The sequence below is a fragment of the Lepisosteus platostomus genome, chromosome 2, assembly GCF_059453375.1.
Source record: "Lepisosteus platostomus isolate fLepPlt1 chromosome 2, fLepPlt1.hap1, whole genome shotgun sequence".
In the NCBI taxonomy this organism is placed as follows: Eukaryota; Metazoa; Chordata; class Actinopteri; order Semionotiformes; family Lepisosteidae; genus Lepisosteus; species Lepisosteus platostomus.
Genome location: NC_142612.1, coordinates 16,511,733 through 16,525,898, shown reverse-complemented (window position 1 = coordinate 16,525,898; position 14,166 = coordinate 16,511,733). Strand labels below are relative to the sequence as shown.

The 14,166-nt window shown below is 41.6% G+C and overlaps 2 protein-coding genes across 2 annotated transcripts; one reads left to right on the top strand and one right to left on the bottom strand.

Annotated features, from left to right (window-relative positions):
• Positions 1-670: 670 nt before the first annotated feature.
• On the bottom strand, positions 671-2,598 carry LOC148676040 (cystatin-like). Its single transcript, XM_088600831.1, has 3 exons — positions 2,301-2,598; positions 1,112-1,228; positions 671-891 (listed from the first exon to the last, which is right to left on the bottom strand). The coding sequence occupies exons 1-3, from the start codon at positions 2,505-2,507 to the stop codon at positions 796-798; spliced, it is 420 nt and encodes a 139-aa protein (XP_088456957.1). The 5' UTR covers positions 2,508-2,598; the 3' UTR covers positions 671-795.
• A 5,379-nt stretch (positions 2,599-7,977) lies between these two features.
• LOC148676039 (cystatin-like) lies at positions 7,978-9,632 on the top strand. The gene is made up of 3 exons (XM_088600817.1): positions 7,978-8,230; positions 9,124-9,240; positions 9,461-9,632. Exons 1-3 carry the CDS (start codon positions 8,024-8,026, stop codon positions 9,554-9,556), a joined length of 420 nt encoding a protein of 139 aa, XP_088456943.1. The 5' UTR covers positions 7,978-8,023; the 3' UTR covers positions 9,557-9,632.
• The last annotated feature ends 4,534 nt before the right edge of the window (positions 9,633-14,166 follow it).

Below are 14,166 nucleotides of genomic sequence, written 5' to 3'. Positions count from 1 at the left end.
GAGGAGAGGAGGAAAACTTGGGGTTCTGCCGTGTGCCATTGGAGACAGTCCTCTGGACTGAGTGAGCATGTGACTTCTTAAGAAATCGGATGGGATGATAAAACTGCCCCAAAACAGACTTCAATTAAAACCTGAAAATTCATTCTTGTACCTTTGCTAAATTGAGTACTGCTTCTTACCTGCTGTGAACTCAACAGAGCAAACGACTGTCTTGTTGTTTAACTGTGAATTCCATAATATTTACAGTATATGCTTTCTTGCTCTAGGGGACCCCTGATCATTGTCCAGGGGGTCCCCAAGACACAGGAGAGGTTTCCATTCAAAGGCTGGTTTTGTGTAGAATTGGTTTGCTATTTACAGTACATTTGTCTAAAGTTTTGCTTTTATGTTAATGTATATAGCATAAGCTATATACATGTGTAACAGCTTTGTCTCATTTAAATTGGGGCTTAAGAAAGTCTGATGGAAAGCTGGAGAACTCCAGTTTCGTCATGCATTAAAGCACGACTTGAAGTGGTTGTTTCGGATCCCTTGCCTATCTTGTCATTTTTCTATGGTGAATTCCCACCACCCCACTGCCATTGATTCACAAAAGCATGTAAGACTGGACTAGTTTCAAATTTAAATTCAATTAAATATACTCTGAAAACAAAGATGCACAAAATCATGCTCAGGTTTCTTTAGAATCTTTATTTATTTTTTTACTTTAGTGAGTAAAAGTAATCTTGTTAATTTCTTTAAGACCCTGGGAATCTGCTCTAACACGAGGGTTGTCCCGGTGTGAACTCCAGCCCCTCACTGTCCCTGTTGTCTCGGGTGGCACTGACTTTCAATCAGCACTCTCTCCTGCTTCCAGGGAGCATTCAAGACCACAAAATGACACAGGAGGGCCTGGAGTGGAGCAAAAGGAAGATGTTGAGAGGAACAGCTCATACATCTGAACACATTTTCAACTAAAAGGGTCCTCTATTAATTGATTGTGAGTGACACAACACCACATTAATCAGAAGAGGAAATCCCATTTCTTCAGAATAAGAATTCAAAACAAAATATAATCATGCATCTTGCAAACTTGCCAGATGACATCTGATATTATGTTAAAGAGGCTCACCTTTGTGTCTTGTGGGTTTGTCATAAGTAGGCAGGACTGAGGGTCAGTATCCTCTTTTTTCCTGCACTGGGTTTTTTGCAGCAGCACATCCATTATGTACTCTCCCCCACCGACATCCTGAAACACACGTCACACCACTGAGTCATTACTTTTCACCAGCCAGTCTGCTTTGCAGCGGATGAACGCCCTGTAATTGAATCTGGGTTGTGTGACAATACATGAAAGTGTGATGTTGCGTAGCTGAGTCTTAAACGCACAGAGTATTCAAGGGGCTGAAATTCAGCCGAGTGAGAGGTATTTTCAAGATTTTCCATTGCTGCTAACAGGTCAGCTATCCAGGTGTGTCTTGATAATCAGCTGTCCGATACGATGCATGGAAGGATCGGACATGACTGTACAAAGAAGAAACTTTGAAGGCTTTGACAAGTCAAAACAGAGGACCTCTTCACAATGAAAAGCGACACTAAAGGCAAGAAGAGAAGGCATTTTTTTTAACCAAAGGGTTTAAGAGTGTGGAGCAAGCTGTCCAGCCATACGGTTTTAGCTGATCCTTATAATTCGGAAGGTGTTGTGAGTATTTACCTCCAGCCTAACTTGGACACTTTCATGGGACAAGTGAAGGTTAATTCTATGCTGAAAAGCAGAAAAGAAATGCAGCATTTTGGCAGCAGAGACTTTTTCAGACAGGAGTGAGAGAGGGGAAGATGGCAGGAACATCAAGCACGGGAGAACAGAGGACCGAGCAGGTGAGACTGAATATCCACAGGATGGGCGATCTGAGGCGGAAAGAGTAAAGCCCTGAATCTTTGAGTGAGTGGAGAGGTTTTGTTCTGTCCCTGAGAGAAGAGGAAAAGGGAGAACTAAGTTTAAGGATAAATTGGGCTTCTAATGTTTTTCTGGAGTAGAAGTCCTGAGATCCCTGTAAAATCATAGACAGAAATGTCAGTGAAATGGGGAACTGTCAGCTTAGAGAGATCCTCATTACTCTGGCATGTTCCCTGAAACAGTTTTCTTCCCGTCGTGTCGATGTTAATAACGGGACATCTACACGAGATGCAGTAAATGAGATTACTCGATATGTACGATGACTTGTGTGTCATGATTATGTACATGTAATCTCATTGACAAAACTTGGACAAATAAACTTCCTAGTACAGTATGTACAAGTGATCATATTAAAGCCTCTTACCTTCTCTTTCACGGACTCGAACGTGGTTATTTTGTAGAGGTAAGGGTCCTTGTTGAAGTAGTTGAATGAGTACAGGGCAAAGGCAGCAGAGTCACGGACCTCTGGGCTGTCAGGATCAGCATCGTGCAGAGCTCCTGCAGGTGCTGACAGCGCAGGGAGCAGAGCCGAGGAGAGGAGAACACAGAGGAGCTGCCAGTGGCTTGTCATCTTCTACTGCTGCCCTTCGCTCTGGAGAGACACTGAGGACTGGGCTGCTAGCTGGGTTTTTAAATACCGCAGGCTGGAGTGCAGCCAGACACCTGGAAAAAAGGGTCTAATTTATTCTTCTGATTTATTTGTTTTCAAATGTTTGCCTACCAAAGCCTTATCTTTAAAGAATTTCATCATTGTCGTTTTTCACATCGCTGAAACGCCAAAGACTGCCAGCAGTGCTTTATTAAGCATTTGTGATTATATACAGTAACGAGGTTGGATTTTTTTTCATTTTGTTTATTTTTCGCTAACAATTCACTTTTGCAAATCAAACTTTGAACGTGCTGATATTGTGACACATCAAAACTCCCTGCAGGTGTTTCAGATCTCTCTCAGACAAACAGAGAAAGACTAAAGTGAAAGGGTCGGTTTTATTTCCTTATAGTCCAAGTGGTGGTGGGGGCTGCATCTCCTCACAGGGTCCCAGTGTCTTACAGGAGATGGATTGAGTTTTAAGAGGAGCTGAGATGATAGAAGCAGTTAAAAGAGTGCCGTTCAAGGTTTGCACGTTGTCATACAGCGTATCAAAGATTGGAAAGCAAGACAAAGTAGTGAGAGAAGACTCGGCAAACCTGTTCTGATCATCTGATTGCCAGCTGTGAAAAACATACAAAATGTCAAGTTAAAGAGTGTGAGACAGGGAATTCTGTATCAAAGAGAACAGCGAAGTGATCAGAAATACCTAGTTCAAGATCAGTGTGAAACAAACCATTTACAGTGATTAAGTCCGGGATGAGAGTTGAGAACTAAGAGTGAGGTTGGATTGAGGCTATGTGAGGCCTATGCATTCCAACAAGGCTAGAAAATTCTTAGCTAAACGTGGATGTTGTGAATCAATATGGATATTAAAATCACCCAGAATTATGTTCTTAACCTGGAAAGAACCTAATTTTAGCAAGATTCTGCTGGTATCACATGCCGTAATGATGGCTTTGAACATTTCTGTGACTTTAGACTCAAAAAGAAATAATTTAGCAAACGTCAAAAAAAAAACTTGCTACCCAGCTGATATGTATAAGCAAAAACCAATGAATCGCTTTTGAACAGACCGTAAGAGTCTACTGCCCAATCAGCTCCTTCAAGCAAGAGCATGGCTGGCCCGTTTGATGTCTGTGTGTTTTTAAATATCCAGTCCTAAGTTCATTTCCATTTGTGTAACTGTTGATCGTGCATTAGTCCAGTGTTGATATGTATGATATGTATTTCTGGGCCAGAAATTATTCTAGTTTCTCTCTTACTCCTCTCAATATCCTGAGGTTTTGTCTTTTTTATCACTTTCTAGCACTTGAGACGGAGACAACAGTAAAGCAACATAAATTCCTGAGACCTTTTCAGGATTTGTTTCTTAAAGTTCCTGTCAACCTGTTCAATATAATATAGAGGGTCTTATAGTTTTACTAAAAAAATGATATTGTGAAAAATGCACTATGGAGTAAGGTATTTTGGTGCCGATTTAAAAGGGAACAGGGCACCTATATTCCCATAGATAACCACATGAACACAAAATGGTTGACACGGCTGATATTGTGCCCTCTGGGGTGAACAAGCTAGCTTGTTTCACAATGGTCTCATTTCATTGTGTTCCTGGTGACAGAGCTGAGATTGCTTTGCTGTGAGTCAGCTATGATCTCCTTTCAAGAGACTGCCCATTTGTGTCTCCTCGCTGTATTTGGTCTATGGGTCATGAGGTCAGTCTCACATTGGATTGACGGGGAAGATTGTTTTGTATCTTCCCTCTCTTAAAGGTTTCAGTATGTCTCAGTCGCTAAAGATAATTCTGCATTGAGTTCAGTCTGGTGTTAATCATAATAACTTCATAAATGCCTTTCGTAACCCAAGGATGCTAAATATAGTGATAAAGAGCAAAAATACAATAAAAAGTGAAAGAAAAAAATTAAACAAACATACAGGATAAGCTGTGGGGAAATCATGCTACATATGCCCCAGCAAAAAGGTGAGTTTTAAGGAAGGAGAGTCACAGCATTTATCTCTCCAAGTGTTGGAGGAGGGATATCCCATAACAAAGAAGCAGAGACAGCAAAAACACAGTCACCAAGAGTCTGAGCTTTAGTTCTGGGTACAGTGAACAAACGACCAGCCTCAAATGAACAGAGCCTACGAGAGGCAGTGATGGAGTTCAGAAATGTATAAAAGAGCCGGATTATTTAAAGCCTTAAAAGTCAGTCACAAGATCTTACATTGAATATGTGACTTTATAGGCAAACAATGCAGAGATTTAAGTGTAAGAGTCTAGTGTGAGTTAAAAGTCTAGCTGCAGAGTTTTGCACACTTTGCAATTTACAGAGAAGAATATTAGGGAGCCCATACAGTAAAGAGTTGCAGAAATCAATCCTCAGTTTTGTAAATACATGAATCAAGCACTCGTCATTGGACACTACTAGAAACTATTTCTAAGGTGAAAGAAATATGATGATTTATTCTTCTGTAGTCCTCTTTTATGTGCATGAAGTGTGCTATAGAAAAATAATTTTGTTCTGTTTGTATGTTACATGTTTAATATAGTCCTATTGGAATGCGTACCAGATCTCATTGCTCAATGGCAATCAGTGCTGTAGTCTTGTCACTCTGTCCATTTTTGCTGTGTTCGTGTAATACGTGGCAACATTCCGTTGAATTTCCCAGGAGTCTGCCTATTCCACTATAAAGACAATAAGATAGTTTCGTAACTCTCACCAAACCAAGATAAACAATTTCAGAACTCTTTTTCCTTTATCAGAAGATAGTACACTATTATTACTAATCTAAGGCACAAATGCAAATACCCTACTTGCTGTTTTTCAGTGCTCCCAATGACTTCATAAATTTGTTCAGCGGTACTTTAATATAGTATACCAAAGAGTCCACCAAAGAGTCCGACGGTGTAAAAACCTAAGTAATTCGGGTCTGTGGGTTGGCACTGTGGGTTGAAATATCAACCAAATAAAAATGAAATAATTGCTTTCCAACTTATTATGGCTACATGTGTAATGTCTGCATTCTGAGTCAGGAGAGGTCCAAAGCTATTCTGTTTCTTAAAGGAGTTACATAAACTGGTGGTCACTCATCTGTTAGTTTGACCCCATTTTAATATCAACAATGACTTTGTTTTACTTAAACATTTGCTCTCTGCCACATTCCTCTATGAAATAGAAAGTTGGTGCCCAAATTGCAGGTGCATCAGTCACAGAAATGGCAAAATGATGTGTCGAATCAAGGGGACCAGTGTTGAAAATTATGATAATTATGAAAATTAAACCATATGCTAAAAAGCATCAAATTAGGAATAAGAAACAGTGGTCACAAGTCAAAGCTCATCAACAGGACATTCAACAGGATATTTGCATCAAACCACAAAAAATGTCCCAGTCTCAACACAAACTGTACATCACGATCTTCTCAAAGTCCCTGTTTGTGGTAGTGTAGGGCTGCCGTCAGATACCTCTTGTAACCAAGGCCAATGTGCAGCACTCCATAAACTGGTACAATGAGCACCTAACCTGGAGATCTGAACAATCGAAGGAATATTACGTCTATTGAGTTATCTTTTGCTCCTTTTCCTACATTGGGACTGGTTTATGCTTGTAGAAAGTCAAAGGGAGCATTCATGTCTGTTCCCAGCAGTTAAACATGGTGATGGATCTGTTATGGTACAGGCAGGCATCTTGCGGGAGTAATTGGGTTCTGATTATTCCTCTGCATGATAGAATCGTGGCCAAGGAATACGAAGTCATTGTAGGTGACCAGGTACACTTTATGATGCAAACATGTTAAACACCTTCTAGAACTAGAGGCTTTTTTTCTTGAAACTAGAAACAGTTCAAAATTTGTCTAACAGTATTTCAAGAAGGACTGAAGCTGTTTTGAAAGCAAAGGGCAGCCCTACTCCTTTTTACTCAATAAAACATCATATATTACTGTGTTTCCATTAATTTCCCCAGCCCCTGTATATCTGACATGTATTTAGTATGTCACACATGACCTAACTGCAGCTTTTCAAGCCAGACTGTGTCAGGACCAGAGATCAAGTTTTTAGACTAGTAATAGAATCACAATGATCCCGCACCTGAAGAAAACACAAATCAATATGGGAGAACATGAGGACTCCATTAAGACAGGCATCCCCCTTCAGACTCAAACTCAGGGCCCTGAGGTTGGAATAAGAGCTAGGGTAACAACCACACTCCCAAGTCACTGGCAATCTGCCTTAACATGGACTAGAGGTTTTGAGCTTTGGATTTTTTGGTAGTGTCTGTCTGTTTTTCCATTGTTTATTGGGAACAACTGTAACACATCAATTTCCCTTCGGGATCAATGAAGTCTTATCTATTTATCTATCTGAGGATTATCTGCACTATTCAACTTCAGTCTTCAGCATCCACACTACACTTAAAAAGATAATTGATCATGAGCAAAGCAATTAATTAAACTGAGACTCCGCTGTTTAAGATATTCAGCATTGCTAATAAATGGCTGTAATAGTAAGAACTTTAAACCAATTGTTTTATTACTTTAAGCAGTCTGATTAAGTGTCTGAATTAGTGGTTCTCCTCTCAGGCTTGGCCTTCAACATGAAATGTAAGTGGAATACTGGATAATTCACGTTTCAGATACCACTGCTTTCTATCCTACGTGGAGTGCAGTGTTACGAATCCCACTCGCGTCTCTGTCCCTTCTTGCATTCCCATGCGCACACTCTTTAACAAACGCTCACGCCGCAAATAACACGCCAATAACCGTTCACTACCGTCCCTATTTTAGTTCTCCCTTTTTCTCATTTCTCCGCTCGCTATTGCAGATTGTCTCTTTCTTTTCTTTGGTATTTGATCTCCTTGCCTGCTTCTCGTTTTCGACTTCGCCTTCTGTTTTGGATTGCTGCTTCCTCGTTGTACCTTCCTGTTCTGACCTACTCACCTGCTTCCTGGTTTTTTTTGCTTGGCGAGTCCTGCACAGGATCCATTCACCCTATCAGCCCCATTCTGACAGTGCAGTGGCGATAGTTCTGTGGTGTATGCTAACTTCCTTGTAAGTCCCACAGCTTCAGTCTTGGCAAGAGTAAAAAAGTTTGATCTAATCAGGGGCCGCAGTATTGCAACACTTACAGGATCAAATCCTGTGTGCATGAAACTTAATTTAATCAACAAGGTAATTACACAAATAGGAAAAATCAAACAGCATTATCTAATCGCAAATACTAAAAAGAACATTGCACCATTTTTTTTTCTGCAATAGCACAGATTAACATTGCAATTAAGTATGTAACCAGTGCAGGATGTCCATTGTGTGCAGAACTATGAGAGATAAGAATGGTGAAATTGTTGGACATGAACTAAAAAGCCAGTAATATTATATTTCAAAACTGGTAAAGAGACAAAGAAATCGCTGAGTTGTTATTCTGACCTGTCCGCTATATAAAAACCCAGCTAGCAGCCCAGTCCTCAGTGTCTCTCCAGAGCGAAGAGCAGCAGTAGAAGATGACAAGCCACTGGCAGCTCCTTTGTGTTCTCCTCTCCTCGGCTCTGCTCCCTGCGCTGTCAGCACCTGCAGGAGCTCTGCACGATGCTGATCCTGACAGCCCAGAGGTCCGTGACTCTGCTGCCTTTGCCCTGTACTCATTCAACTACTTCAACAAGGACCCCTACCTCTACAAAATAACCACGTTCGAGTCCGTGAAAGAGAAGGTAAGAGGCTTTAAAACATGATCAGTCTTATATACTGTAGTAGGAAGTGTATTTGATTATATTGTGAAAATATCGATATAATTTTAATATAATCACAGTTAACTTGAAGCAATGGTTCCAGCCATTACAGCATCCGATGTATTTAAAGTTAAGTGACCTTATATAGCTCTACTGTAGGTGTGAAATGAAACTATAGTTCAGGTAATTTCTTTCTCAGCAGCAATAATGAGTATATGCTAGTTGGGCTGCAGGGAAGTACCCTCAATACAGCCCCAATTATACTTTAGCAGTTTGATTTCTATGAGCATAGATGAAACATTTTGATATCATCTTTTGTCTTTTCAGTGTCTTTTTCTTTTGATATCTGCAGAGAGTCTATACAGTATTATCTGAAATTGGCTTAAAGTCATGTAATGTCCAATCTTTCCAAGCATCATATCTGAAAGCAGGTCACACTTCCTGTGCTTGATGTTCCTGCCATCTTCCTTTCTCACACTCCTACCTGAGAAAGTCTCTGCTGCCAAAATGCTACATTTCTTTTCTACTTTTCAGCATAGAACAATTTCGCTGTTCATTTTGAAGAGGTCCTCTGTTTTGACTTGTCAAAGTCTTTACAATTTCTTCTTTGTACAGTAATGTCCGATCTTTCCATGCATCGTATCTGACAACTGATTATCAAGACACACCTGGATAGCTGGCCTCAGTGAGCAGCCATGAAACATCTTGATTACACTCTCACTTGACTGAACCTGGGACCTTTGAATACTGTGTGTTAAAGAGTCAATTACACAACACACTTTCATGTATTATCACAAAACTCAGATTCAATTAGAGGCTGCAAAGCAGACTGGCTGGTGAAAAGTAATGACTCAGTGGTGTGACGTGTGTTTCAGGATGTCGGTGGGGGAGAGTACATAATGGATGTGCTGCTGCAAAAAACCCAGTGCAGGAAAAAAGAGGATACTGACCCTCAGTCCTGCCTACTTATGACAAACCCACAAGACACAAAGGTGAGCCTCTTTAACATAATATCAGATGTCATCTGGCAAGTTTGCAAGATGCATGATTATATTTTGTTTTGTATTCTTATTCTGAAGAAATGGGATTTCCTCTTCCGATTAATGTGGCGTTGTCACTCACAATCAATTAATAGAGGACCCTTTTAGTTGAAAATGTGTTCAGATGTATGAGTGCTGTTCCTCTCAACATCTTTCTTTTACTCCACTCCAGGCCCTCCTGTGTCATTTTGTGGTCTTGAATGCTCCCTGGAAGCAGGAGAGAGTGCTGATTGAAAGTCAGTGCCACCCGAGACAACAGGGACAGTGAGGGGCTGGAGTTCATGGCTCTGTATCTAGCACTCTTACTGATTGAACAATAAAAAAAAAATGAAAGAGTGATATCACATACTGTCTTACTGTTTATTACATTTCCTCAAATATGCCCTAAAACATTAAAGTACACTAAAGTCAAACCAATGAAGTCATGAATAAACCCTATCTACAGCAAATAATTCTCCCGCAACATTACCTTTGCTATCTGCCCTGTCTTTCTCACACCTGAAGAAGGCTCCACAGCTGAAACGTTGTTTTCCTTCTTCTTTCTTTTCTTTCTTCTCTTTTCAGCATGGAATAAACCTATTACTTGTTCCTTTGCAGCCTACGCATGCTAACGCAGCTACCCATCTGAACTCCTTTTCCATGTCAATATCTCTGAGAGCATTGTGAAGGTGATCATTAAGCGGTTTTCGGCACCCAGACTGTCCAGATCACTTGAGCAGAAACTGGTGAGGAAGGCCACTGTGAGGCCACCGTAACATTGAAAGAGTTACGGAGATGACTGAGTTACAGAGTTACATTGATGACTCAATGACTGAAACGGAAGATGTCTATGAGCCAGCAATATGCCAGTCACTCTACAAAGGGGTCTTTAAATGGAATTGAAAAAAATAGCTTCTCAAATCCCACAATGCAGAATGAGTGGGTCAGAGGGGTAGGAACAAAGCACCTAGCAGATACTGTCACTCCTCTAGGGGGGGCTCTGACCCTTTTGTATTTTAGTTTCATTATTACGTTTACCTGCCCCTTGTCCCCTGTTTATTTAAACCTCGTGCCTCCGAAGCTCAGGGCTCTGCATTGGAAGACGGATGCCCGGAGGCCCGCCTAGCATCAAGTCTGCGGCTTGAGGGCTTAGGCTTCCGAACGGCGTCCTGACCAGGTGAGGCTGGGGCTCGAAGCGCCTGGCCTCGTCACTCTGATTTTAATTTCTGTGGTCCTGGTTCCAAGTTCCCTCTTCCTTGTCTTTGTCTTGCGTGGGCCTCCTGGCTATTAATTTTGGACTGTGCCCTGTTTTCCCCTTTGGACTGTTTCGGACACGTACGCCTTCGCCATGCGCCCTGAGCACCGGACCGCTGCCGTCGTGCCCCCCTGTCTGTCATCCCGTCCTGATCCTGCCATCTTTCCCCCACCATCCTACTCCAGTCCCTTCCGGATCGTACCGTCTGCATAGGGTCTCAAACTACGCACTTCACGGGAGTCAGGACCGCCTCCTGTTACAGATACTACATCTGGCGAAAGCGTTTTTGGAACTTTTTGGTCTAAATACAAAGCATTACACCTGACATAAACCCGACCTAGTCCATCGCTCAGTCAACACCATCCCTGAGAAGCCAGGACGTTTGTCAAGACCCCCGAATTAGGGTGTTTTTTTCTCAAATAAACGTCAAGAGTGGTTGACGTGATAGTCTAATAAATTCATTCATACAGCTGCATGTGCAAAACATGGCATTTACAAAATGCTTCCTGAAGAAAGCATATTTTGGTCAAAGGAGCCACAGTAGTGTCTCACTTGCAACTTGAAATCAAGCTTCTAGCTTCAAGTTCAGAACCCTGACCACTGCTCCGCACTGCTGTCATACCCCTGTGGCTAAACTCTCTTAATCGCCCGGCCTGACCCTCATCAGCAGTTTGGCTTTTCCTTTTTCCTTTCCAGTCTTTCCAGCATCCTAAGGGGTTTTCTATGGCATCATCCCTCCTCCTCCATGGGAAGGCAGAGCAGGGTATGTGTGGTCAGTAGGGGGAGACAGAGATGCCTGTTAGGAGAAGGGTAAAGGCATCTGATTGGAGGTGGGGAGCAGGAGCAGGGGGGGACTGCAGACAGCAGCCATGTTCCCAGCCCACGTGTCTGCTGGAGCCTGGGAGCTGCAAGGGAGAAAAAACACAAGGTGTTGTCCAGTGTGCAGAGGAGAGCTTGGTGGCATGTAGTGGACATGGGGCTGAAGACACACACCAGCTGTGCATCTTCTGGGTCTTCAAAGATATTGTGGGGAGCAGGGGAACCTGGAAATCTGAGAGTGGGTCAGAGGGATGTCAGAGTATATAAAAAAACAGACTGCAGCAAAGTGTGTTACACCTTAACATTGTTTTTCACAGTACCCCTGTGTTTCCTGGTTTTATGCCAGTGACCGCTCTGCTAGCTTAGCTAGCTTCTTTTTCTGCACTTCAGCTTCAGTTTGAAAAATACTCTGGTTAAAGTGCATTTCCAACAACGTCAGCACATAGAACCCCATGCTGTCTTTATGTAATTAAGAATGAACATTAAGAATTATTGCTCAATATACAAACTAAAAACGTACTCCCTTGTTTCTGACTAAAAGGCTCTTAATAGGCAGCCAAGCGTATGATTAGGAGAGGTGGGAATGATGTATCTGACACCCCCTCAGTCAGGCAGCGATTTTTCTTCTGCTTCAGACCTATTGGTCACATTTCAGCTGACACACTTGAGCGAGTTCAGTTCTGAAATCCACTGCTTAGCAAAGGGTTGATAGCAATTACAAATCACATTCCAGTTTTAAGAGATCAAAGCACATTTAAAAACAGAATTCCAATAGAAAATTAAAATCCCTTAGTCTGTGATAAGGAACTGAGCTGGAGTACACAGAGTACACAGTGGACCGGTGGACCAGATAACCCCCTGGGCTAAGAATCCCTTTTAAACTGAGCTTCCTTCTGAACAGACCAATAAAGTTCAAAGAAGATATGAACCATTGCTGTCCCATTAAGCATCTGATTTACCTTTTTAAAACCTGGAGAGGGCGCTAACACTCTACTGCTGCTATACTATTCTGAAAAAATTGAAGTGAGCTTTCTGTTTGAAATGGACAAATCCATTGCACCAGGGATAACGTGGTAGTGAATCTATTTTAAAGTATGAATGTAGCCTTGTGATACACAAATAAACAATATATGAAGCAGATGATAATTTAAAATAAAATAAATAAGAATTATATTGTGATGTATAAAAAACATTCCACATTCAAAAGTATATCATTCCAGTTCAGTTTATTCGTCATATGCACAAGTGCAATTAAATGCTTATTTGCATGTATGCTCCAATTCAAAGACATTAAAGGAATCACCAAAACTCATAGGGTAGAGGGGAGAAAAGTGAGAAACCAGGATGACTGGTATTCTTAGTGATACTTCCAGGCTTTCTGAGACAGTGAGTTGCAAAAATGTCCACAATAGAGGGGAGTTGTACTCCAATGATGGACTGGCTGACCTGATCACCCCCTGTAACGCCTTCCATTCATACTATGAGCTGCTGCCAAACCCCACTGTAATCCTTCATGTGAGCACACTCTCAATAGCGCACTTGTAAAATGTGGTAAGGACGTTTGAAGATAGACAAAATTTTTTTGACTGTCTGAGGAAGTTAAGGTGCCTTCTTTGTAGATCCAGTTACATGCTGGGACCACGTTAAATCATTAGTAACAAAGGTACCCAGGAAGTTGAAGCTGCTAACCATCTCTACAGCCATCCCATTGATGTGAATAGGGTGGTGGTCCCTACCCTGTTTTTTTAAATCCATGACCAGCTCTTTGTTTTGCTGACGTTGAGGGAGAGATTATTGTCAAGGTACTGCTCTACCAGGTTTCTGACCTCATCCCTGTAGGCTGTCTCATCATTTTTGCTGATTCGCCCAATGATGGTAGTGTCTGTCCACACAGTCGTCGAGACTGCACACTCTTAACATGCCTGAAAGTTGTCCTTTGTGGATCTTGAAGTGGTTGTATGTTTGCAGGGAGTATGAGAGGATGGCATGGTATTCCATATTAATTAAACCAAACACGTACACCCAGTGAGCTCTACTTCTTCACTAGTTGTACTGCTCTGTTATAATCTCTGCCCATTCCTTCCCATTGCTCTGTAGTTTCTTTTGTGGGCATGTGTGTTTATGTCTAGTGGAAGCTGAATGTTCTCAGCACAGAGGTTTTCAATATCTGTTCCATTTTCCTCCTACATTCCAAAGACAAATTGGCTAGATTGATTTGTTTTTCTAAATTTCCCTGTCTGGGGTGTAGTCCAGTCTGGTGCCCTGGCTCTGCCAGATTAGGCTCTGACTCACCACAACCCATCATAAGGGTCTTCTTATGTATTTGGCTGTGCTTTATCGGCTCTCTGTCAGTCTTTGCTATTGAAAGAGATGTCAGCATGCTATGGTCTTCATGCAAAAAGCTGGTAGTTTGTCATTATATATACTTTAAGGAATTTGATAACCTGTGCTGTCTTTATTATTTATTAATTGTGTGGATATTTCTGTTGCAATGCAGAGTTTCTGCAGGGTGTGGGAGACTCATCAGACGTGGCTTCAATCAGGACCCAAAGTACAAGATCAAGTCTGTTTCAGGGTTTTTAACAGAAATACAGGATGAAAGTGCTGGTTGGGTCTCATTTGAATCACGTCAAAATTAAACTTACTAGATAAAGTACATTTAATAAAACTTTGCATTTTGAAGTCTGTAAAGTGCATTCGTTAAGGCGTGCTGTCTGCACCTTGCAAATATCTGTCCGTCTGCATTTAACTGCCTTTCATGAGCCTTTCTAACAATAAAAAGCTGCAACTGGGGTGCTGAATGTTATGCTTCAGCACTAGCATGA